We start from the raw sequence: 24,116 nt of genomic DNA on the forward strand, positions 1-24,116 counted from the left end.
TTAATTCCTGGCACACAAGGAGCAGAAGATTCCCCAACCACCATGCAACATCCAGCAGAACACACACAAAACATTATTCTTTCACTTCTTCAGTCATCTACCACCTGGCACCTGCTTCAGAGGAAATGGTAACCACTCTGGAAAATCTGGGGAATGCCTTTCTGGGAAGCATCTAGGTGAGAATTGCTCTATGGCTTCTTTGTCCTGGCTTAGAATAGCTCTTTCCATTCAATTCAGCACCAGTGAGACACCCATGGGAACTCTTTTACTTCTCTCTTCTAGAGCAAGTGATAGCTTAGAACCTAAAACAGAAAGCTTGTTAAAGACAGTGGTAACACAATAAACAGCACTGTTTGCCACTGAGTGTTTTCTCTTGGGGTATTTCACTTCAGGCTAAATATGACAAGCAGATCAACATATTTCAAAATCTCAAATGTGTCAACGATATCTTGGAGTGTTTCTGTCCCTCCTCTCGAACGATGACAACATATTTTATTCTCCACTCACTTCAAAAATCAAACAACAACTTTAAGTTTTTGTATGATCACTTGGTTTCAATTTTCCTAGGAATTATTTGGTACAGACTGTGTAACATGACAGTGTACAACATATTGCATGATAAAATACAGCTCTTAGAAGGTGACATGACAAAAAAAATCCACTATTCCAGTCCCAACAGCTGCTATGTTTATTTGTAATAACGGGCACGTTCTTCCTTCTTTTGCAATTCACACTGTCCAGTTTTGGATCACTGCAAGTTACATGTCAGGATCTTGGAATTTCCTGTGTAGTAATGAGTGCTGTCCCACTGAACAGTTAATGGTGCTATCCAAGAGGGAAAAGCAAATAAAATATTAACCATTCCCTTATGTCCTTGTGCATAACAGTAAAGGGAATAATTGTAATTTCTCTGGGCATGAGGTAAGGAAGCATTCAGGGAGCAGAATTTATACCCTTGGAAGCTGCTCCTCAGCAAACAAGCGAGCAGATCCATCCCAGTGCCACGGACTCAGCTGACACTGAGGAGCCTCAGGAACCTCTTGCTTACATTGCCATGTGCTTTCCCAGGTCTGCAATCCACATGAAGGGTCAGGTCAGTACAAAGCAACTGCAATGTTTGCTGTTCAATTCAATCCATTTGCTCCTACAATATCCTCCAAAGGTGCCAGGGATTGAATCAGCCTCCTGTCAAAATCACAGTGAAGGTTTCATCCAAATTAACCATGCTACCTTTGCTACTCAGACAATGGGAAGTTCCTGGAAAAGAGGCTCTCAAGCCAAGCATTTGCTTATTCCTGCACCTTTCAGCAATTTTAAATTGCAAGTTTAATCCTATTATAGATCTACCCCAGAGGTCTCAATACAGGCAACAATCCCCCATCTATTCCTACTATTTAACTTCATTACAATTTATCCACATCATCTACATATCCTCAGCTCAACTCCAAGTATCCAATTAAACCCACAGACAAATAACAGTTAAACATGGCACGAGAACGTTTTGTATCAAGCAGAGGATTAGTTTTATTTCCAGGCATGAGAAATTTAAGGCCAGATTTCTCAAGAATACAATTAATTTGGAAAAAAAAAAATTTGCCATCAGCACATGGTACCACTGTGTCTCCTCTCCTCATACAGTTTATTGCACACATTTTTGTCCAGTGCAAACAGAACAGGGCTGAACAGGACAATGACAGACAAGCTAAGACCTGCAAATATAAAGAGTTATTACAGATAAAGGGAAGAGGAAATGTGATTCCATGACCCGTAAAAAATAGAAATTTTCATCACATTTGGAGTTAACAGTCAAAATTGACAGTACCAAAGAGGAGTATGAATTGCATTAGGCACTCTGTTAAATGGAATAGGAGAAAAACCACAGGACTTTGAAGAAGCCACTTGAAGAACATGAGAAAGGTTAAGGCATTACTGCAGGCTTCGTATCCAACCAGCTACAGAAAGGGCACCTCTGGGTCACTGGAGTTTTCATCTCTTCTGCACCTGCAAAGCAAGAGGCACCTTCATTATTCCTTCCATGGAGACAGTTTGCTAATTGTAGGCCTGGCTGTTAAGCACAGCCAATTCCATTCCACAAATGCACTGAGCAATGGTCAAGAACTGGAGATAATTCATCTGTGGGGATGTTTTCTTGGCAGTTTGATTTCTGAAGTTTCTGCAAGCAGTTTTAGTTACATTATAATCTGGTAGAACAACTATTTCCCTCCAATGTTTTCATTGCTGTAACAGCACCCAGTGAGCTGGATGAGAGCCCTTCTCCACTTGCACAAAGACAGCTCCTGCTCTGAGAACACAGGCTGTGAATTCACCAAGCTAAGGAGAAAAGGCACTGTTGGATGACAGTTTGGAAGAGTGCACAGCCTGGATTTACCATGGCTACAGAGCTCTGTGTGCTCTTGCACGCTGCCATCCAAGCCATTAACTTGGGGATGTATCAAGTGAATTGCTAGAAAATCATCCCTTGGATGGGAGGGAGACTGCCTGAAAACACAGAGCAAACTTGTGGAATTTGGCACAGATCAATCAAGGCAGCATTTGCAGAGTTCCTCAGTAGAACATGAGGAGCTCACTGGAGCATTTTCAGGCTGCTCAGTTAAGTAAAATGGGTTTGCTTTAATCATCTTTATTTTTAAGGATCTTTCCACTTTGGGAGTTAGCACTTCATTTTCTTTGCATTTTCCATACTAATCCACCCAAACCTCAACTGAAAGGAACAGGAGGCAGAAACAAGTATAGTTCATCTCCCCTGAATGCTGGAAAAGCACAGCTCAAAACCCAGAAATAACTGGTTGCTGCACTGATGGGAATCCATGCAGTGTCAGAGAGATATCCCAGCTCTTATCAGATGGAATCTCACTCACAGCTCCTATCCAGGCATAAACTCCACAGGAGCAAGGACAGGACATGGAGCACCTCAGCCCTGCAACAGCACTCAAACAACTCTGTAGTGCTGTGACCTGGGACAGCGCATTTCAAGCAACAAAGAACAGATATTTGAGGATTACTAAATGCTTTTACTTTTCTAAACCTTTCCTTTTCAGAGACAACAACCTTAATTTTATTCCAAAACCAAGCCAATAAAATCAGATGGAAGGTTAAAACAAACTCCTTCATGTAACAAAACAGCATGTGCTATGCAGGGCTGAAATGCTCCATTAATAAGTTTAAAAATGACAGCTCCTCAGAAACTCTGCACTCAGCTTCAAACACACAAGGTCCCTCTCCTCCTTGGTACAAATTTAATTCCAGTTCTCTGGAAAATCCTTCACTGGAATGGAGGGGAAGGGCCTGGTTCTGTTAGCAGAAGTCCAGAGGTTGTGTTTCACCTCCTGCCTTTCCTTGCTGGTTTCAACACACAGACCATGAAACCCAATTTTTATGTCCAGATAACTCCAATTTCAGATCCCAGGCAACTGAATCATCCTATGGGATTCAGGGATCTTTGTGCCCATTACCAAAACACACTGTTCTCTGTTTTAGCTAACTAATTATATGTTAGCACCCAAGCAGTGAAAATGCTCCTAGGAAATTCTGCTTGACTGACTTAGCTAATTATAGGCCTGGCGTTGAAGCAGGGCCAAGTCTACCTTCAGCTTCTGCTTGGTGCTTAAAAGGAGCTGCAGACACACACACAGGCCCAGTCTGCCAACATCCCAGTTCACAGGAAGCAAAACTGGGATGAAACTGGGGAGCAAATGTGCAGGACACTTCACAGAAAGCATTTAACAGAGCTATAACATCAGCTGTCACTGCCTGCTGCACTGAGCTGGGACTGTGTTGTACAAGGACAAACAAAAAATGTGTTTAATTATTCAGTTACCAGCTTAAAAACTATAATCATGGCTGCTTGTTTCCACATTTCCTTCATTTGAACCTTCAATTCCAAATGCTGCCCTCCTGAACAAGCCCAACAGCATTAAGGTACTTCTGGTACAAGACTTTATTTGTGCTGGCCCTGTCAAAGAGCCCAGGAACTGCAAGAACCACATTCCAGCAGCACTGCCCTGATAGCAACCACCAGGCTCAGCTGGGATTAAAGCTGCACACAGGCTGTCATTAAAAACAAAATAAACCATCAAGCTGTGAGCTCAGGAGATAAAGAACATTCTAATGGCAGCTCCCATTCCAACTTCCCAGATGAATGAGAGCAATGCTGTGTTGCCTTGGAAATCAGGACAGGCCTTAGATGAAATGGTAGCAGGCTTGAGGAGAGGTTTAACAATTGGTAAAGATTAGGAAATCCACTTATGTTACCCTAGTCCAATTGTATCTTTTTTTGGAAGTTTTGTTCTCCTTACAAACCCCTGAACACAGCACTGTATGACAGGATAGAAAGAAAAATGACTGTCAATAATTCAGTTCAAGCTTTTCACATACCCAATCAAGACTAACATCCAAAATGTTTTGTTGCAGCCTACAGAAAGACAGATTCCTCCTACCAAAGAGCTACACTGGTCTGAGCACACTGCTCACATTACTATTCAATCACTCCTGAAGCTTTAACACACCAAATACATCAATAAATCTGCTCATACTCACCTGTCAATGAGCTGCAGCACAGCACAGACATCCTCAAGGCCAGTGGTATCTGAGGTACCAGATTGTTTCATTGCTTAACTGTGGCCCAAAGAGAGGGTTGAGCTGAGCCAGAATTGCAATCAGCCAACTGCAAGAGAACCCCCCAACCCAAGAGACACAAATCAGCCAAAGGACAGCTTGTGACAATGGAAGGTTGTCCAAACACGAGGACTATCAGAGAAGAAAAGGCTATTTTAGGAAGGTCTAGGTTCAAATAAAGATTCTACTCAAGGTCAAACACAAGGACCAGCCACCAGCAATGAAGTTATGGCACCAAATCATTCTGCAACTGAAATAGATTGTCCTGTTCAACTGAAAGCAACACAAAATCACCTGCTAGCATTGCCCTCACACCTCTCTTTGACAGAAAAGCGTTTTGAGACACATGAAACTCAGGTATTTGGGGGCTCAGAAGATGAAAACATGAAAGAGACAAGAGCTTTTTTTCAGTGCCTTTGAAGCATCCTTTAAACAACAACCTCTGAGAAACATCCTCTCTCTCATTTGCTTCTCAGTGCACAACAACCTGCCCTTGCAGATGTGGTATATTTTTCAGAGATTTAACAAAGTGAATTTAAACCTGGCACAGAGATCAAGAAACAGGCACCTGAAGCAAAAGGGTACAAAAGAACACAAAGATCAAAAAAGTACCCCACAAAAACAGCCCCAATATGACACAAACCCCAGATGATCAGCACAGCAGCCTTGTCACTGGAGCAGAGCACAAACTAACACTGCAGAAGCCATGGCCAGAACTGAGAGCAAGAGGAATGTAGTTTGTGGAAAATATCCAGGAAAACTAAACAGAAATAAATATTCCACTCTTAAAAGATATATTTGCTTTGTAAATGTTACAAGAATCAGAAAAAGCAATGGATGCTTCCACGGATTTAAATCTATGTTAAATACTAACTATATAAACACATTTAGTGAACACACTGGCTCATCTGTCTGCTATTTCTAGAATGCTTTGTAAGGAGGAGAAAAAGCAGAGCAGCTTTGTAATGGGAGCTGCCACAAATGTATCAGAGTGCTTAGGCAGTCATGGAAAATTCCACACAAACCTTGATGCTCTGACCAGCAAACCAAGTGCAGGTCGGCTGCCTGCAACAGCCAAAAAGGCAAAGATGTGGGTCAGACTTCAAGGAAACACATCAATCCTCTTCCAATTTACCAATATTTCTTTGCAATGCCCCTTTCAGTTTTGCAGGGGGTAGAACTCCAGCTAAAACAAGGAGCTGAGCCTGCAGCAGTCCATCAGTCACACAAGCCTTGGAACACGTAGCAGGCTCTACAAAGGAATTAAAACATCAGCAAGACACCACTGAGAGCAGCCAAAAACCTTTAGGCTGACACGTTTCTACTTTGCTGTCCAAAGCAGTGACAACAATGTATTTTGAGACCGTGATGTTAAATCTACTTAAGGGAAAAGCAGCTCTTAAAATGATCAGGGGATTTCTTTAGTGAGGGTTAATTTTTCAGATCCAACAGACAGATCCAAAGAGCATTGTGCCATCTGCCTCCAGCATCCTGAAGTAACACAAGTGGGAGGAGGGTAGAACACTAAAAGCCCATTAAAGCACATTATTCCTTTTGTCAGCGCAGAGCAGGAAGGAACTCCCTGCACGAATCTCTCACCTCCCGAGCTCAGGCCCAGCAGGACTGTGAATTAAACGAGCTGGGAGCACATTCAGAAGCTCAGCCTGTGGGAGCAGGCTTAGGGAAAAGCAGCGTGGAAGTTTCCAAAGGCATTTATTTGTTGGGGCCGTGCTGGGTACCCGAGCTGGGAGCCGGGGTGCCATTAGGGCAGCAGCACATCCTGCCCCTGCCCGGCGAGGGATGAGGAATTTAAAGCACTCGTCAGGAACTGCCTGGCATTCAAGGTAAGGCATGAAAAAGCTTTGCCCATGGTTTGGGTAAGTGATGCTGCTTTATGCAACGATCCAGCGTGTGCCAACACACAACAAAGTGCAGCATTCGGAGTAAAACAAACCTCTGTATCCAAGGTGCAATGTTCCAGAGCTGCTAAAAGCAGGTATGGCATTCGAGCCACCCACAGGTCCTTAAATTCTACCAGATCCCACTTAGAACAGTTACTGTTAATTATCCAGCTCAGACAAGGAAATTAAAGTCCCTTCTGTTGTACCAGAGAGATTTTTTAAAAGGTCTTCCCACCACAAGTGCCATCTGTCTGTGCTCGTGTTACAAATTAAGGTCCTGCTATCTCTGTTTAAATGTCAATTCGGGCATCCAGATTTTAATCCTGTTAGAATCAGTAGCAAATAATACGATTTTCCAAGCACCCTGTCCTCTGTTAGGACATGATGACACTGTTCAGGAACTGCTTTGTGCACAGCAAAATAGATTTAGTACCTCACTATATGGTGGAACCTCTAATTTCTGCAGCAGTAACTCCTTGGACTTTGCCTTAGATTTTATGAGGTCCCTGAGAATGGTTTATTCCTCAAAAGGCTGCTGGGTACAGGATCTGTACACAAATTAGATGCAAATATCTTTCACAGAACAACCAAATGGATCCCATGTAATTAATATGGTTATTCAAAATTATCACTGCTAAATCGAAATACAGAAGAAACAGCTTTAAGTTGAAATGTACTGACTTCAAATTAATTTCAGTGAAAATCAATTTATCAATCAAGTGGTGTTTAATGAAGACAGGAAATTGTTTTTTCCCTACTTTCAACTGGAAAGGTAACTCAAAGAGTATAAAAGCAGATCTAGCAGAGACTAAACAGCTGTACAGAGGAGCACAGAACAGCACCAGCCACTGCTAAGGACACAAAAATAGCTGGGACAGCAGAAATTGTTTTAATCCTAACAGATCTAATGAAGAAATCTCAGGAACAATTCTTTGGGCTTCTTTCAAGGCTGGTATGAAAAATTAATCTCTTTCTTTAGCCATCTAAAATGAAGGTCTTAAATGTTTTCAGTGCCTCCTCCCCCAAAAGGAAAAGAATGCAAGAACAATAAAGTTCCATATGTTTGAATAAAACAGAGGGAAAAGGTTGGACCAGATCTTCTGAGGTCCTTTCCAAACAGAGCTGTTCTACAATTTTATACAGAATAAATGAGCAAATAACAAATGAAAGACTCTGTGATGAGGCAAGTTCTGTCTTGGAACATGATGAGAAAAATTTGCTTTTTGTTGCATTCTGGCAAGCAGACACTACAAATACAATTTATGTGGTTGGGTACAACTATGGAGGGTTGAAAATATCCCAAGATTTTGCTGCTTTTTTTTTTTTTCCTCCCAAAATATAACTGGAGAAAGCCAAAGGAAATTTGGCTTTCAGAAAACAAGTTAGAGCCCACAAAATTACCAAAGAACCCCTGGACACAGAAGAGCAGTTTATAAAACATGGTAATAACAGCAGGCTTTATAATGGGTCTGTTTAGATAAAATAATCAACTAAACCTACAAGTCACAGACCACTGCACATTTGAAGAGTTCACAGAATTTAGCCCAAAGTTAAGAAATTCTACAACAAATACATTTCCCATCACAATCCAGAGGATGCTGCAGATGCCACACAGCCTCCACTTCAAGGAAAACTCTCCTTCAAACAACAGAGACACCAAACCTCAAGGGTTTTACAAGAGTGGGACACAATTTCTGTAGAAAAAACCCAAGTGAGAACTTTAAATAAAATCAAAACAAAGCTCAACCCTTCTCCTAATTAAAAACCACCCAAGTAACTGTAACATAAATGCAGCAACCCAGTAAAAATCATCAAAAAATTGTCCTTTCTTAGCCAAACATTTGGGACCTGTTATGAGACTGAGCTGCTACAAACTTCATGTGCAGGGCAAGGAGACCTTCAGAGCACTGAGATTCCCAAATTTCAACCCCAAATTCAGGCTGCTTGCACAAATTCTCAAATTTCTATATCCACTCAGCAAAACTTAAATTTAAAAACTTCTGTGCATACAAAACAGAGCCAAGTTTGCTGGACTTTTACAGTTAAGCAAGAGTGAATTCTTAGGAGTTCACATATCAAATACTCTTGAATAGAAATAAATTTTCTAGAGTGTAAACTGATATTAACCCTGAGTATCACACTATTAACCTAAACCAACCTGTGTAAGCTGTGCCACTGTCTAACCCAACAGGCCTCTCCTGGAACATGGAAGATTGGGATGCATTTATCTAAATATTCATATTAAATTCCTTTGAATAGCATAAATCATGCCTAAATAGTTCAAGAAAGTACAAATACCACTCAGGTTCAAATGGAACTCCAAATAATAATTTTTATAACAAGTTAACCCTTAAGATAAACCAGACTTTTGCCACTTTGCTCTCCATAACAAATACCTTCAAAGCTATTTCTGCACAGCAGTTTTTTACAAGATCAGTCTCCACAGTCTTTAAAAGAGGGAGAGAAAAACACAAGCAAGCTTTGTCTTGCAGTCTCCAGCTACAGCTGGCTTAAATCCTGATAAAAAACATTATATGAAGAGCTCTCAACAAGTCACTCTGTAATTGCTACTGAATCTCCTACAGAAAGGAGGCAGCCTCAAAATACACTGTGCATTTAAAGAGAAATTGTCTTAATATATCAAAGTCTCACTAAAAAACCCACCATGCAGCAGCTTTTCCACCCACCACTCTACCAGATTTTGAGAATATATTCAAGGAATTTAAAAGCAAAACTGTTCAGTGGGTTTGAGTTAGTATTACCTCAGAATTAAATATGAAGTGGAAAGGGAAAAGGCAAAAAAAGCCTAAGAATCAGGAAAATCTTAGAATTATTATACTTGTGAACAAATGAGGCAGGGAACTGGAGAGGAGGAACAGCATGTCCATGCAAGGATAGCTCACAGTCATGTGTCAGAGGAGGAATTCAGGTTCCTTTTAAATCAGCATTTTCAATGGGAAAATTTCTTCAGCACACTGAAGGTCTTTGGAACTCAGAATTCCAAGAGCTGTCAAAAAACAGGTCCAAATCTCTGTGACACATTCAAAAAGCTTCTGAGTGCTCTGAGGCTGTAAAAAAGGAACTTGTGATTACAAGAGGAGTGGGCAGGACATTGTTTGTACTTACAACAGGTAGCAGCAAACAGCACAGGTCACCAGCATGGTGTTGATAACTCTGCCAAGAGGAAGGAGAAATGGGATCAGGTGTGGTGTTGTGACTGACCACAGGACCCACAGGGAAAAACCCCACAGCAAACAAGGACAAGTTCAACTTTGGTCATATGAAAGATGACTCAACATGAATGTTCTGGCTTCTTCCAGCTGAGTGAACTGCAGAGCTCAGATCTGCAGGACTGACACAGCTCTGCCAAACACTCTACAGCTGGACTGAACAAAATCACTGCGAACAGCAGCAAAATCTGATGCAGTGTCCTTCACATTAGTGAAACACTGAGGCTGGATGCACACAAGAAATGCTTTCTCCATTTGCAGAATTCTACTTAAAGAAAGTTTTAGTGTCAGATTGTCGCTTTTAATTTTCTATGATGAATGAGGGGTCTACAAAAGGAATACAAAATAAAACCTCAACGCTGTAGGGTAAAATTTTCTTTTCTTGGTGAAATACAGCTGTGTCAGAAACCACTGGAAAGCTGAAAAGAAGGAAGAACCAAGCTCTTGAAATTGAAAAGGATAAAACTGCAGCTATACACACACAGATGGATTTGAAATGGAAGGAGAGGAAATGAGATATTCTGCAGCTCATAGAGCTTGGTGGCAAGGTGGTTTTTTTTATTTCAAAATTATAAAAAGGCATTTCCATCTATGTATTTCCTCCCCCAACTGAGTAACAACACCTCATGGGAGGTCAGTAACTTTTGTTGGTGAGGCACAGAATTCCCACACTTCCATGCCTGGAAGCCATTTCTCCAAGTATTTCTAAGGACAGGAAAGTTTCCAGGCATGAACCACACATCAGCTTTGAAAGTGAGGCAGGAAATATCAGAGCTTGAGGAATATTGAGGGTTTAGATAAAGAACTGAGAGAAAAGACAGTTGGTACCTGTGGAGTAGAGGGAGTGTCAGAGAGAGGAAGAGAGATTAAGAAGCCATTATCTCCTAGAGAAAAGAGAAAGACAAAAACTTGTCTGCTTTTTAATCTGAGCAGCCACAACCACTGCAGGAAAAACCTCAGCTTAGAAGCCCAGCTGCTGTCCTCAGCTACAAGGGCACCAGCACACATTTAACCCAGAAATCCACCTCTGCAGCCTTTCCAGTCCCACCCAGTGTGGAACCAGAGGACGGTGGAGTAAGTTAGGAAAGGTCAAGTAAGGAAAGAAAGAGGAAGTTGTTGCTCAAATACCGCCTGACAATGAGCCACCTTGACACAGGACGTTCTGCCTGCAGAGGTTTTGCAGAATGGTTTGGGTTGGAAAAGACCTTAAAGCTCATCTCGTTCCACCCCCTGCCATGGGCAGGGACACCTTTTATTATCCCAGGTGGCTCCAAGCCCCAGTGTCCAACCTGGGATTTCAGGGATCCAGGGGCAGCCACAGCTGCTCTGGGCACCCTGTGCCAGGGCCTCAGGGGAAACCCAAACCCGCCAGGGTCCCCGGGGGCAGCGCCCGGCTCTGGCAGCCCCAGGGGCGGCTGTTCCGCTGCCCCTCGGCCGGGCCGGGCCCGTCCGTGCTGCGCCAGCGCTGCGCCCGCGGGGCTGCGGCGGCCCCGGGCCCGGCAACCTCGGGGCGCCTCAGGGCTCCGGGGCCGCCTCCGCCGGGGCCTCCGCCCAGAGCCGCGGGGGACGGAAGGGAAGGTGCCCGGCGCCCGCCGTCCCCCGGTCACTCACCCGCGGTTCGGCCCCTTGGGTACGAGCCAGGGCAGGACGCCGCCGACCACCCCCCAGAACACGCTCATGACGATGATGGGCACCGCCAGGCCGCCGTACGCCATGGCCGCGCTCTGAGGAGAGCGGGGCCTCCCGCCACGCCCCGAGCGGCGCCCGCCAATCAGAGCACGCCACGTCAGCGCGGCCGGCGGGAGCGCGCGGTGAGGGAGCAATGGGGCCGCGGGAGCGCGCGGGGCACGTGCAACGGGAGCGGGGCTGTCATGGGATCGGGAATGCCGTGGGATCGGGGCTGTCATGGGATCGGGGCTCTAAGGGGACAAGGGTCGGGATGGGATCAGAGCTGCGATGGGATCGGGAATGCCGTGGGATCGGGACCGCAATGGGATCGGGAATGCTGTGGGATCGGGACCGTCATGGGATCGGGAATGCCGTGGGATCCCCATCCCAAACAGGCTGCCAGGTAAGCGGACACGAAGCTCCTGCCGGCTCTGAGCTCCTCAGGGAATTGGGACACGATCGCACTGAGCAGCTCTGTACCTGGAAAGGTCCCAGTTATGAGCAAACCTTACAGAATTCCTCCAACACCCACTCAAGGGGATGAATTTTGTGTTAAGCAGCACGAGCTGGAGGGACAAAACCCCTGAGCCTTCATGAGAGAAACCCACCCCCAGTCCACCCAACACAGCCTCAGTGTCAGGCTCTGAATGGCTTCTAAAACAATTTTCCTCGATTGCCAGCATCCATTGTTGTTCAGGCAGATGAATTCCTGTCCTCTGCAGCAGCAATTAGAGGGCCATTCACTGAGCCAGTCAATCACTGAACTGCAGGGCTGTTTTCAACAAGCAGCTCTCAATTATGGAGGTACAAAGTGCCAGGAAAGATCTCCCCTCACAGGAAATTCATCCAAAACAGCACCACCAGCAGCGCTGAGACTGCTTCACCCCACCCCTTCCAAACCAGTCAGCTCTGCCCCATCAGCACTGCTCATAAACCCCTTTGTCCTCATTAATATAAGACATGAATTAATTATATATACAGTGCACAGAATGAACATGTTAATATTAAAAAAAACCAACATGGACACATCTAATGAGGAGACAGAAATACCAAGACTGTTGAGATGGATGTTTCAGGATTGCACTGCTCTTTCAGGTCAGTTGAAGCATTTCTAAACTGCTTTACTTAACAGTAAAAAACGTAAAAAGAGCTTTTTAATTTAGTGTATTTTTTACAAAGTCAAGAGACAAGTAGGAATATTTAAATGCTGAGCAGGACACATGAAGATTTTTGAAAGAAGACACACCACAGGTTGAATTTTAGCAGTTTTTTAATGGTTTTAATCAGGAAGGCAGCTATTCCTGCATCTTCTCGATGGTCTCCTCCTTGTACTTGCCCTTCTCCTTGCCAACCTGGCGGGACTTGGCTTTGCGCTCCAGGATCTTCTTGCGGTCCTTGTCCAGCTTTAGCCTGGTGATCACCACCTGCACAGAGCACAGCACTTCAGCCTCCCTGCCCATCCTAAACCCACCTGAGCACACAGCTGATCGCACCAGCACACAGGCAGCAGTCAGAGCTGGCCCTGGACACTTCCTTCTCCAGGCACCCTTTGCCTCATCACCCCCCCAGGGAAGAATTTATCCAACAATTCCTGCTCCTGCCTCCTCAAACTGGCAAAGAAATTGCTGGTGTTACTGAAAGCACTACCTGTAAAACAGAACTAACAATCAAGTCCTAGAAATGCCATATATGCACACTTCCTCCTTAATTCCTTGTGCATTTAGGTCTCAGTTGTAATTGCCACCTCTTTGCTCAGGAGAGGTACAAACTGTTCACACTGCAAGTCTGTAACAAAACATTGCCCTGCTCTCTGCATTAATAACCAGAATCTTTATGCAAAGCTTTATTGAGGTCTAGTTCCCAATTAATGAAAATTTTCCCAGAGTGAAGAAGCAGCAGAAAATTCTGTTTCTCTCACTGCTATTCAGCACTGGCTCCACCACAATGTCACCTTGTCAGTTAGATGCTGTTGCTGCACACAAGTCGTGATGTTTTGGAAGAATTCTGCCCTCCCTCTGCTGAACACACCAACCATTTACACCAGAAAACCTGGTACAACTGGATTTTTTCCACCAACACTTCCATCTTTGTGCCCACGTGGCAAGGCTGAAGCAGACTGAATTCATCTGCTTCAAACCAGGTTTTGGCAAGTTCTTGTGTTTAGCTTGAAATGTTTCCTGTTATGATCTAAACAGGCTTTGCCTGGTTTTCACCAGCTCTAAATACCTCAGGCTAAACCCAGGTTCAGAAGTATTCAGTTCACAAGTGCCTGCAAGAGCAATCACAATTCTGAGCGTCTGTTTAAGCCTCTCCAACATGGTTTCAACTCACATCTCTCCTCATGACACGCTAACATTTCCTTGAGGCAACATCTCCATTTGTTATCCACAGAACCCCACAATGGGTTGAGTGGGAAGGGACCTCAAAGCTCATCCAGTGCCACCCCTGCCATGGCAGGGACACCTTCCACTGTCCCAGGTGGCTCCAAGCTCCATCCAGCCTGGCCTGGGCCACTCTCAAGGATCCAGGGGCAGCCACAGCTGCTCTGGGCACCTGTGCCAGGGCCTGCCCACCCTCACAGGGAAGGATTTTTTCCCAAAATCCCACCTTAATCTGCTCTGTCAGGGTGAAGCCATTCCCCTTGTCCTGTCCCTCCAGGCCCTTGTAAAATTCTTCATCTTGTTGGCTCCTTCAGGCACTGTGAGGCCTACAACTGAGGTCACCCCAAAGCTTCTCCTGTCCATGTGAACAACCCCAGCTCTCCCAGCTCCATCCCTCTGATCCCCTGGTGCCTCCTCTGGATCTCTCCAGCAGCTCCAGGTCCTGCCTGGGCTGGGGTCTCACCTGAGGGGGCCCAATCCCAGCCCCTTCCTGCTGCCCATGGGGACCAGCCCAGGGCATGGGGGCTCCTGGGGGCCAGGCCAGGTCCAGCTCTTGGCCACCAGCACCCCCAGATCCTTCTCCAGGGCTGCTCCATCTGAGAATCCCCAGCCTGTGTTTATAGCCCAGCCTGCACTGACATTGACCATCGGGCAAGAGGCAGAAGCAAAACCAAGTGATTACTTTTTATACTGACAAACATTCTGCATTCACAGATTTTGTAACAACTATGCCCAGATTAATATATTCCTACTAGAAGCACTTTTCTGTATGTTCTGGAACAAAGACTGAGATTTTATTCTTATTTTAGTGCTAAGAGTGGGATGTGCAGCATGTTACACTTATTAAAACTATATTAACAGACTGAAATTAATTTTTTGAAAATGGTTAAATTTAAAATAGTTTTAGTATAAACCTTATTAAAATAACACTGCAGAGGTAGGAGAGTTGTTTTCACATGAGAATTAGTAGTAAAACTAACATTTAAATTTTTTTTAGCTGTAGTTTTCCCCTGAATCAGAGTGGGGTGAAAGCAAAGGCAAAAAACAAAAGCAAAACTAAACAACGATTGAGCTTCCAAGCACAGGCTGGGGATGTGCAGATGGAGCAGCTTCCAGGGGCGTTCCCCCCACTTGGTACCGAGTCCCAGGAGTCCCAGAGCAGCCCCAGGGGGCCGTACCTTGCTGGGGTGGATGCCCACGTGCACGGTGGTGCCGTTGGCCTTCTCGCGCTGCACGCGCTCGATGTAGATCACGTATTTCTTCCTGTACACCTGCACCACCTTCCCGATCTGCTGGCCCTTGTAGTGTCCCCTCACCACCTGCACACAGCACACACACAGCTCCAGGAGCAGCCCTCAACAGCCAGCCCATCCCACAAACCAGCTGAGCTGCACAGGATCCAAGGATCCACAAACTCATGAGTGACCCGACAATTTCAGCATTACTAACACAGAGCATTTAATGGATCAGGATTGTGCTTCTCCCCCATTTTCTTTGCAGTAAACCCTAATGGGAGAGCTCTGTTGGCAGACATATTTTATGAAAAATCCTTTGGTTAGGATCTTCTCTCCTGAGAAGCTGAGAGGCCTCAGAAACAAAATGTAAACAATGGTTATCTGCTGCTGTGGAATGGAACAGTGCATCTGGGATTGGTCTCATGTGGTTGTTTTTAATTAATGGTCAATCACAGCCCAGCTGGCTCAGACTCCGGTCAGTCACAAGATTTTATTATCATTCTTTACTACTCCTTGCTAGCCTTCTGCTGAAACCCCTTCTTCTATTCTTTAGTGTAGTTTTATTATATCATTTTCTTTTAATATAATATATATCATAAACTAATAAATCAGCCTTCTGAATCATGGAGTCAAGATTCTCATCTCTTCCCTCATCCTGGGACCCCTGTGAACACCACCACACTCTGCAGCTATGCAGCCAGATTTCAATTTTTAACAGTTTTTACCCTAATTTTTCACCTATCATTGTGCTTTATGTAAAAAGCCACTTAGCTTGGACTCATTTCTAATCCAATCTTTTAAATGCCACAGGCAGCAAACAGCCTACAAAAAAGAAACAATTCTTTGCTTTGTGCTTTATGGTTGAAAGTTTTCAGTTCAGCACAATGATCAATGCATGTAGCTGAAGTGCAGCAGAATTGCCAGCACACCTGTATCATCCTTATCACTGAAGTGAATTTAAAATGAATTTAAATGAAATGAATTTAACAAACACTTGGCAGTCCAGGTCGTGACTTGATTAACTTGGATTATTTCTGCCATGCTGAAGGCAAAGCTCCAGCACCAATATCAGTTTGTCTCATTCTTCCCTTTTCCACAGGCTGCACATGAAAACAGAATCCCAGAATCAGCTGGCTTGAAAAACACTTCCAAGATCATCAAACCCAAATTATGGCCCATCCCCACCTTGTCCCTGGAGCACTGAGTGCCACCTCCAGGGATGGGCTCTCCAATCCTCCCTGGGCAGTTCCAGGGCCTGAGCACCCTTTCCATGGGGAGATCCCTGCTGATGTCCACCCTGAGCCCCCTTTCCATGGAGAGATCCCTGCTGATGTCCACCCTGAGCCTCCTCTGATCCAGCCTGAGGCCGTTCCCTCTCCTCCTGTCCCTGTTCCCCCGGCTGTCCCCTCCTCCCCTCCTGTCAGGAGTTGTGCAGAGCCACAGGGGCCCCCCTGAGCCTCCTTTTCTCCAGGCTGAGCCCCTTCTCAGCTCCCTCAGCCCCTTCCCAGCTCTGAAAACCCCCCAGAAGAAGCTGAGGTGTGGCAGGGCAGTACCTGGACCTCGTCGTCCTTGCGGATGGGCATGGAGCGCACGTTGTACTTCTGCCGCAGCTCCTTGGACAGGGGCGAGGACATGATTTTCCTGCGGATGTGGGAGGGGGCATTGAAGTGCCGTTTGCGGTTCTTGCTGCGGTCCGAGGTCACAAAAGGGTTGAACTTCATTTTGGCTGCACAAAAAAAAACGAACCCCACAGCAGTTGGAGAGGTGCTCACAGCACGCACACTACACTTCATCACCCAGGCCCACCGCGTCTCCTGCTGCATAAAAATCAATTTCAACTGTTTTTAATGCCACTACTGATCAACAAACCCTGATATCCCGGACTGCAAGTAAATTGAAGCCCCTGCTCTGACTGACAGCGACCCTGTGATTGACACACGTGCACATCAGACCGTTCTTCCAAAGCTCCCTGTTCCCAGCGCTCAGGACAGCTGGATGCTGCCCTGCAGTCACACCACTCATCTTTTATAGATTGGTACAGATTTACACCAATCTATAAAAATGTGTATTCTGGGCCCGCACTGCTCCAGCACCTCCAGTAACGCTCCTCACCACAGCGTGCAGGTAACAGACCTGCAATCCAGATAATTCCGGCCTTTCCTAAACTTTAACAACTGCGCTACAGGACTGCCTGTCAGGGCACCATTGATACTGACAGCAAAGGATAAATTAAATCAAAGATAAATTAAATTAAAGGCTAGTTTTGCTCAACTCCCGAGTTTCTGAGTGCACACCCTGGCACCTCCCATGCGGGCTGGGCTGCGCTAACTCCGTAATGCACCAGGGAAGCGCAGCCGGAGGAGACCGAGCTCCCCCCGGAGCCCGAGCTCTCCCTGTCCCGCAGACCCGAGCGAGCTCCCGGCCACCCGAACTCCTTCCTGATCCCCGCCGCTGCCCCGCGGAGGCCCCGCCGGCCGGAGATGGCCGCGGATGGCCCCGATGGCCGCGGATGGCAGCTCCCGGTGTCTCACCCCCTGCCGCCGCCGCGCCGCCCGCCCGGAAGAGGAGCCAGAGGCGCTTCTGCTTCCGCTTCCGCCTGCGCCGCCACGGCCCCGGAGCCGCGCCCCCTGGCGGCCGGAGGGCAGCGCTGCAGCGAGGACAGAGCCGGGATAGACACGGGATAGAGCCGGGATAGACTCGGGATAGAGCCGGGATAGACTCGGGATAGAGCGGGGATAGACTCGGGATAGACTCGGGATAGAGCGGGGATAGAGCCGGGATAGAGCGGGGATAGAGCCGGGATAGACACGGGATAGACTCGGGATAGACTCAGGATAGAGCAGGGATAGAACCGGGATAGAGCAGGGACAGACCCGAGCACATGTCTGTGAGACCGAGACCCAGGACTCTGCCCCAAGGGACCCCAGTGACACTGATCCCATGTCCCTGTGCCCAAAGGGACACCAGTGACACTGATCCCATGTCCCTCTGCCCAAAGGGACACCAGTGACACTGATCCCATGTCCCTGTGCCCAAAGGGACCCCAGTGACACTGATCCCATGTCCCTGTGCCCAAAGGGACACCAGTGACACTGATCCCATGTCCCTCTGCCCAAAGGGACACCAGTGACACTGATCCCATGTCCCTCAGCCCCAGGGGACACCAGTGACACTGATCCCATGTCCCTGTGCCCAAAGGGACACCAGTGACACTGATCCCATGTCCCTCAGCCCCAGGGGACACCAGTGACACTGATCCCATGTCCCTCTGCCCCAAGGGACCCCAGTGACACTGATCCCATGTCCCTGTGCCCAAAGGGACACCAGTGACACTGATCCCATGTCCCTCAGCCCCAGGGGACACCAGTGACACTGATCCCATGTCCCTCTGCCCCAGGGGACACCAGTGACACTGATCCCATGTCCCTGTGCCCAAAGGGACACCAGTGACACTGATCCCATGTCCCTCTGCCCCAAGGGACACCAGTGACACTGATCCCATGTCCCTGTGCCCAAAGGGACACCAGTGACACTGATCCCATGTCCCTCTGCCCCAGGGGACACCAGTGACACTGATCCCATGTCCCTCAGCCCCAGGGGACACCAGTTCCCCTGCCCAGCCCCTGCTCCTGTGTCACTGTCACCTCCATCCCAGCTCACCTGCACAAACCATTCCCCTTTCAGGTAGATGTGGCCCTAGTACATATTTTTAGGACAGAGACTAATTTATTCTCAATGAGAATTATTAGAAATTAACCAATTAATTGGCTTGGTTGGGTTTGGGCTGGGTTTTTTATAAAGATAGCCTGGAAAGATTTGGGCCTGAGTTGCAGCAGGGTTTGGACAAACACCTTCCCCAGAGCTTTTATTTGTCATTTACAGAGTAAGGGGCTTCCAGCAGCACCCACCACTTGGGGAAATCTGAGTTCCAGTCATTGGAACAAGCAGGATCTGTTCCTCCACAAAGACCTTCCCAACATAAAGGGAATTGGTTTCTTAAGATGGTGCAGATACCCTGAGCCCAAACTCACTGTGCCGTAACCCTTTACTGTTCAACATTTAAAAATTGCCTCATTTATTTCTAAATAGTTATGAAGCAAGACTAAATGGACGTTAAAGGAGGGGAGGGGACAAAAATTGGGTTATTTCACATACCAAACCCAGCAAGCCTCAAGCACAGTCCATTCTTCACCTTTCCTTAAAAAAAGGGAGGTTGGGACACTTGGTACTGTACAAAACCGAGCACTGAATGTCCAGACATGACTCAGGGCTGATTACAAAAGAGCCTCATGCTAACTTTCACCACAGTGACCTGGCTCCCAGTGATTTCATTGTGTGATAACGCTCAGCTGACTGAAATCATAATTAAAAACAAAAGAAAAAAAGCTCCTTTGGATCGATTTTGCAACAGGAGTGCGACAAGAAGCCAATCAAAACATGTAAGAGTTTTATTTTTAATTATGGAACTAAAAAGGCTAATAGTTTATTAACATAAGATTGCAAATTAAAAAGACAAATGCCAGAACTCCTTAACAGTCTCCACTGTAGAAATGTAAAAGACTTGTGCTTTAAACATTGCTGTACCAGACATGGCAGGGCTGCTCCTCCTCCCTGCCCCTCTCCCACATCCCAGGGACAAACCCCTCACTGACACCCCCAATCTGCAAATTCAAACAACTCCTGTAAAGCAGAGACTCGTCACAGCCATTCCCAGCCCCAGCAGAGAAGGAACAATAAATGAGAAATATTCAGGAGCTGGTGGCACACAGGGCCACCTGCACTGCAGATCTCATTTTTTACAGCGCACAAGAAATGCAAGGATTTGAGAGATCAGATCAAACATTCACAGACACATCTCTCCTGGGTTTTTGTACCCCATTTCCATTTTATTTTCTTTTTAAAATACTCTTCAGCAGTCCAGATACTGCCTAGAATACACCTAACAACTTTCCCTAGTGCTAGAAGTTTTTAACTCCACCATTGCAAAGCATCCTATGCCTCAAGTTCTCACTGTAGGGTGGAGTCTGCAGTTACAGGGAATAATTTAAAGTGGGACTTTCAAATATTTCCTACAGGGATGTCTTTTTTGGAAACCCAAATTCTTCTATAAAAACACTGACTTGAAAGGGCAAAATCAGAACCCTACAACTGAGGGTCTCCTTCTGCTCTGACCCGAAATTCTTTTGTTTGTAAGGACGTTTAAAAGCACAACTACGCTCATTTTCTCCTCAGAAAATCCAGAATAGAAGTGAGATCTCCTGGGTGCAGAGGCAGTAACCGCCTTGCTTTCACACCTGGAGAGATGAGAGCAGATTCTGCTGTAAACACACGAAGCAGTACCATGGTGTGACCCTGCAGGACGAGCTCACCACGAATCCCAGCAGCCCCAGAAGGTGGCCTTGGCTTGGCAGCTCTCAAAAGCTTAGACCTGGTTTAGAGAACCCAGGTATAGATGTTCCTCCTGCCAGAACTTCAGTTCAATTTGGTTTCAACATTTTGCAAAAAAAAAAAAAAAACCCCAAAATTTTTGATTTATTACCTTATTGTAGGGGATGTTTTGGCAGAGAGAGCAGGCACGCTGAAGTGTGTTACTTCCAAAAAAAAAAAAACCAACCCCAAAACAAACCAATTTCACTGGTCTTGTTTAGAGAACTGGCCTGGACTGCACAGGAGGCAGTTTAACACAGACAGGGAATGGGGAGAACACACCAGGGGACACAAAGAATCTGCAACCACCTTTCTTTGTGTCAAAGAAATTGTACCAGAGGAGAAATTTCAGAAAATGAGCTGTACTGCAAAGATCTCCCCTTGCCCAGCTCAGGAGAAGGATGCACTAAATAAATCTCAGTGTAAGGAAGATGCTAAAATATTAAAAATCTCATTGTTGTAATCCACTGTTCCCAAGCTGTCAGCAAAGACTCGCCAAATCCAAAAGGAAAAATGAGGACATTTTAGCTGTGAGTTTCAGCTGGTCACAGTGGATTAGAGGAAATCCTTCAGCCAGCAGGAGAAGCAATTGCCATGGAAAATCCCACAGCCCAGGTGAACACAAGCATCTCACTGAAAAAGTTCATTTTTGTAAATGGGGGGGAAAAAAAAAAGTAAAAAAAAAATCTACCCATACATGAATGAGTACAGGAAGTTCCACAATCCATTTTGCACCTAAAGTAAGAGCAATCAGTCCAGAGAAGAACAGGGAAAAATTCCAATTTTTCAGACTTCGGTCTGAAGTCACTGCAGGGCAGAGCATGGCAGGGGGAGAGGAGCTGGCTGCTTCTTTTTGGTGGGTGGATAAAACTGGCAACACTTTCCCTGCTTCCAAAGCAAGGAGACAAATTCAACAGACAATCAGGAATTGTTCTGAAATGCATCTGACTCTAACAATAACACTGAATATTCAACAATTCATATCATCACAGCATAAAGTTTGGATATTTTGCCTCCAGGGAAAGGCAATGGATATAATCCAAGGGAAACCCTGCACCCATCTTACAATTTACATCACTGAGTTCAAGATCCTTATTTTATGATTATTTTTGTTTAATCCATCCTGAAAGACTTAAAATTTGTGTATCCTCAGCTCAGACATTCACAAGGCATGCAGAGACTGTCACTACTCAAGGAACACTGATGAGGCTCTGGAAAATGCACTGGTGGGCATCTGCTCTCATTTTTGAGACCAAATGACATGCAAGACACCCCTGGCAGGAGTTTTCCCCTCACACCTCTGTGTTTTGGAGGCTCCAGAAGACCAGGCTTGAAGGAATGGACAGGGAAGCTCAGGAATCTTTTTAAGGGATCAAACAAAACTCCCAGCAAGGGTCAGCCTGTGGGAATGCTGCCCTGGGTACCTGTGGGAGAGCACTGGCAGGCCAGGGCTCAGAAAAGATGCCTGGCTGAGCTTTAAAGGAAAAGGGAGGCACCTTAAATCCTGAAAAGTCAGAATTCCTGTGTTTGACAGGTGTATTGAATACACACACACAAAGCAAGAGAGGAAGCTGTGCTCATCCACCCAGAGGGCTGCACCGTTTTTCTGAGCACAGGGAATATAAAACTTCTTTTCAAAAGAAAACAACAATAATAAAGTAGAATCCAGACTTTTGGGTGGTCTGTGTTTAGAAACAGAAGAAAGAAAAGCTAATGCTGTAAAGACAACTATTCCCTTTCAAAGCAAAGGCCACATAAAACTGTGTTGCTCAGTTTGGTTTTTACTTCATGCCACCTGTAAACACAAGACTGGATATTCAGTTAGTGGGAAGGAATGAAACCACTTTTACATCCAGGGTAAAAGAAATGCCCTCCACTGCTGGGATCACAGATCACCTATAGGAAAAGGTAGCTGGGGAAGGCTTCCTGTTCTTTTTTCACTTGGTTAGAAAGGTTGTATCTGAACAACTGAGCTTTCAATAGAAGCACAGAACATTTCTTGGTGTTATTTCTGCCCTCTGTCTCTTAGGTTTGCTGTGGGGACTAACACTTTCCACTCCTCACCAACAGATACATCACCTTTTTGGCACCATGGGTGGAATTTCTTCCTCATGCGTAATTTTGCCCTATACACAAGTCGATTGTCTGATCATGCAAATCCAACAGAACTCCAAAAAGTGCCACAAGACAGTTCAGCTCTTTGCCATCTACTCCCTAGTTTGTACACTGCCATAGGAACCTCCCAGAGGACAGACTGCCATCCTCACTTAGATCTCAAATGGCATTTCAGCCTCTCTCTCTGGGGGGAGGGAATCCACACCCTGATTCCACTGATTTTTCCCTCTCAGAGCTCTGAAATGCATGGAGATTTCTTTGATTTGTTGAAGATGTCTTCACTGACCAGCCTGATTAGAGAAAAACATACTGATTCAATCAAATAGAAAATAAAGACAAAAACAGGTAGTGGTAGATTTGTCAATCTTTGCTCCTGTCCTTGGAGTCGAGGGTAGAGTTTCACTGCTACTGCATTTTGCCCAGCTGGATCTTCTTCCAGGCCTCTGATGCTGTGAAAATGCAGGAGTCCAGGATCCCAGCTACAGTAAATGTTCCTCCAATGATGGCACATATCTGCAATTACAGACAGACAAACACCTTTGTCAACAACGAGGGGAACTTTTACACAGCTTGAGCTGGAGGAGGGGTCCTGCTGCTGGGGTGTTTGCTGGAAGCACAGTAGGGAGTGGGTAACAGCCCTGGGGATGGAATTCCATGAGGATCATTCACAAAAACCATCCTCTGCAGTGGAATAAATGAGTGCTGAACTCCTCAGCACTGAGCCATCACAAATCCCAGCTCCCACAGCACAAACACTGCTCCCTTCTGGGTTAAACTCCACCCAACTCAGATTTCTAGGAGCTCTGTGCTGCTCACATCTTCCTATACTGTTTTCTGTTATAAACACCAGTCTTGTAGTCTTTTCCCCATTTCACAAGATAATTTACAAACGGGCAGAAGGCTCTGAAATAGCACGTGAAGGGCAGTGAGTAACAGAGGAACCCAGCTGCCAGTGACACCACAGCCCTGCCTAACACTTTCCATGACAAGGGCTGCTCACAGCAGCCAACTTAACTCTTCGTGGGACAGAGTTTTCCACACAAGATGTGGATCTTGGGTCGAATTAAAACACATAATTACTTCCAAGAACATAATTAGGGAAAAAATTCATCTCCTGATCAGCGTTAACAGCCTACTTCACTTCTCAAGTGCTACAAAAACACAGAAATATTCTGTGTATTCTGTCAAACCTAAGTCTTTGTGGAAACAGAATCACAGAGTCCTTTAGGCTGGAGAAGACCAACAATACAAAATATTTCCCTGCTACAATGGCTCACTGGTTTGGAATTGCTCTCTCCTTCAGCCCCTAGCTCATAGCAAATCCCCCTTTTCCCAGGCAGGCCCTTATCAGGAGATAAGCTCCACATGTTGTTCCCCTTCTCACAACCCCATTTTTATTCTCAGAACCACCTCATCCTACACAACATAAAAGACCAAATTAAAAAGAGCACCACAGCTGTGAAGTAAAAAATGTGGGAGCTGGGAAGTTAGAACCGTGTAATTAGAACATGGCTGGTAACATTT

At 45.7% G+C, this 24,116-nt stretch overlaps 3 protein-coding genes across 3 annotated transcripts in view; all 3 read right to left on the reverse strand.

The window, feature by feature from the left end:
• Positions 1 to 664: 664 nt before the first annotated feature.
• Positions 665 to 11,507, reverse strand: ATP6V0E1 (ATPase H+ transporting V0 subunit e1). The gene is made up of 4 exons (XM_036391429.1): positions 11,378 to 11,507; positions 9,663 to 9,710; positions 4,558 to 4,684; positions 665 to 2,001 (listed from the first exon to the last, which is right to left on the reverse strand). Exons 1-3 carry the CDS (start codon positions 11,479 to 11,481, stop codon positions 4,591 to 4,593), a joined length of 246 nt encoding a protein of 81 aa, XP_036247322.1. The 5' UTR covers positions 11,482 to 11,507; the 3' UTR covers positions 665 to 2,001; positions 4,558 to 4,590.
• A 1,179-nt stretch (positions 11,508 to 12,686) lies between these two features.
• Positions 12,687 to 17,634, reverse strand: RPL26L1 (ribosomal protein L26 like 1). The gene is made up of 4 exons (XM_036391830.2): positions 17,582 to 17,634; positions 16,604 to 16,776; positions 14,994 to 15,134; positions 12,687 to 12,858 (listed from the first exon to the last, which is right to left on the reverse strand). The coding sequence occupies exons 2-4, from the start codon at positions 16,769 to 16,771 to the stop codon at positions 12,730 to 12,732; spliced, it is 438 nt and encodes a 145-aa protein (XP_036247723.1). The 5' UTR covers positions 16,772 to 16,776; positions 17,582 to 17,634; the 3' UTR covers positions 12,687 to 12,729.
• A 1,846-nt stretch (positions 17,635 to 19,480) lies between these two features.
• The window catches only part of ERGIC1 (endoplasmic reticulum-golgi intermediate compartment 1), a 55,471-nt gene continuing 50,835 nt past the window's right edge, over positions 19,481 to 24,116 (reverse strand). The window contains exon 10 of the mRNA XM_036391508.2: positions 19,481 to 23,105. Within this exon, the coding sequence (XP_036247401.2) occupies positions 22,998 to 23,105 (108 nt within the window). The 3' untranslated portion in view covers positions 19,481 to 22,997. The remainder of the gene's footprint in view (positions 23,106 to 24,116) is intronic.

This window comes from Molothrus ater, chromosome 15, assembly GCF_012460135.2.
Source record: "Molothrus ater isolate BHLD 08-10-18 breed brown headed cowbird chromosome 15, BPBGC_Mater_1.1, whole genome shotgun sequence".
In the NCBI taxonomy this organism is placed as follows: Eukaryota; Metazoa; Chordata; class Aves; order Passeriformes; family Icteridae; genus Molothrus; species Molothrus ater.

What these genes read in the sequence shown, in the direction of transcription:
- ATP6V0E1 (XM_036391429.1), bottom strand. Translation starts at nt 11,481, where the DNA reads ATGGCGTACGGCGGCCTGGCGGTGCCCATCATCGTCATGAGCGTGTTC. An exon ending in CCCAAGGGGCCGAACCGCGG is followed by an intron (nt 9,711 to 11,377) that starts GTGAGTGACCGG and finishes TCCTCTTGGCAG; the next exon opens with AGTTATCAACACCATGCTGG. An exon ending in GCTGTTTGCTGCTACCTGTT is followed by an intron (nt 4,685 to 9,662) that starts GTAAGTACAAAC and finishes GTTCTCTTGCAG; the next exon opens with TTGGCTGATTGCAATTCTGG.
- RPL26L1 (XM_036391830.2), bottom strand. Translation starts at nt 16,771, where the DNA reads ATGAAGTTCAACCCTTTTGTGACCTCGGACCGCAGCAAGAACCGCAAA. An exon ending in GCAAGGACGACGAGGTCCAG is followed by an intron (nt 15,135 to 16,603) that starts GTACTGCCCTGC and finishes TGCTGTGTGCAG; the next exon opens with GTGGTGAGGGGACACTACAA. An exon ending in TGGGCATCCACCCCAGCAAG is followed by an intron (nt 12,859 to 14,993) that starts GTACGGCCCCCT and finishes TGCTCTGTGCAG; the next exon opens with GTGGTGATCACCAGGCTAAA.